At 52.6% G+C, this 1,380-nt stretch overlaps 1 gene segment (V, D, J or C); it reads left to right on the top strand.

The window, feature by feature from the left end:
• The first annotated feature begins 325 nt into the window (after positions 1-325).
• On the top strand, positions 326-1,152 carry LOC126082183 (T cell receptor beta variable 7-8-like). The segment is given in 2 exon segments: positions 326-374; positions 761-1,152. Coding segments are annotated over 2 exon segments (441 nt in total).
• Positions 1,153-1,380: the final 228 nt, after the last annotated feature.

Raw genomic sequence — 1,380 nt, 5'->3', positions numbered from 1 at the left:
CATACTTCCGTTCAAATCTCTGATCTGCAGAACATCGTGTCAGCTTTCCAGCTGAACATCCTCACCCTGCATTCCATCGACCCACAGATGCAGCACGTGCACTGCGCCTGCGCCATTCTGCTCGGGGAGCCTCTCAGGAGAGTCTGGTGTTACATATTCAAATCATTCATCTAAGTGTGTTGTAATATGGTCACATGATCCCGAGGCCATGGGGTCTGATGAGACAGTGATATCACCTGCTTTGTGGGCAAAGGGACACCCCCTTCTCTGCTCATGCGCACAAAATCCCAGGCCCAGCAAACTCTCCAGTCCTGCCTGACCCACCATGGAGTCCAGGCTCCTTTGCTGGGCAGCCATCTGCCTCCTGGTGGCAAGTGAGTCCCTGGACACCAAGTAGTTCCAGTGTGTGTGTGTGTGCACATGGGGGTATGTGTGAGTGTGCATGTGTGTGTGGTACATATGGTGTGTGCTTTCATGGGCTGTGAGTGTGAGGTATATGTGTGTCATGCGTGTGAGCGTTGTGTGTGATGTCTGTGGGGAGTGTGTTTGTGTAGTGTATGTGATGAGTTTTATGTCCGTGTCCATGGTGTGTGTGTTGTGTGTATGCGTGTGTGTGTGGTGTGTGTCCCTATAGGGTGTGTATGTGTGCATGTGTGGTTTGTGTGTGGCTGTATGCGGTGAGTGTATGTGTGGTATGTGTGATATGTGTGTCAGTCTGTCTGTGTGCTGATTCTCATCACTGTTCCCATTCTGTCCCAAGCATCTGTCTCCTCAGGTCAAACAGGTGCTGGAGTCTCCCAGGCCCCCAAGCACAGGGTCACAAAGAAGGGCCAGGCTGTAGCTCTCACGTGTGATCCAATTTCTGGTCATGTTGGCCTTTTCTGGTACCGACAGACCCTGGGGCAGGGCCTGGTGCTCCTGACTTATTTTCAGAATGAAAAGGAAGCAGACAAATCGGGGATGGCTGACGATCGGTTCTCTGCGGAGAGGCCTGAGGGGTCGTCTTCCACGCTGAGGATCCAGCCTGTGGAGCCCGGGGACTCGGCCTTGTACCTCTGTGCCAGCAGCTTAGACACAGCGTGGCATGGCTACCTCCTTCCTATGCACAAACCACATACTCCTCCTCTCTCCTTGCTTCTCCTAGATGCCTGAGCAGAGTCTTCCTCTGTCCTCCACTCCCCAGGGAAAGCAGTAGACTAGGACATTAGCTGACCTTTCTGTAGGAGGAAGCCAGACCACAGGAGAACTCCTGAAGCTCTTTGGCTGTAGGTGGGTGGATGGAAATCATTAGAAGATGGCAGAAATATCTGCCCAACCCTCTGCTGATTTCTGTTTACTGGGGTTACTTTGATGATCTCCTGTGTGTGGCAGAGGACAGGG

The sequence above is a fragment of the Elephas maximus genome, chromosome 8, assembly GCF_024166365.1.
Source record: "Elephas maximus indicus isolate mEleMax1 chromosome 8, mEleMax1 primary haplotype, whole genome shotgun sequence".
Classification (NCBI taxonomy): Eukaryota; Metazoa; Chordata; class Mammalia; order Proboscidea; family Elephantidae; genus Elephas; species Elephas maximus.
This window is presented reverse-complemented; position numbering and strand designations above follow the sequence as displayed.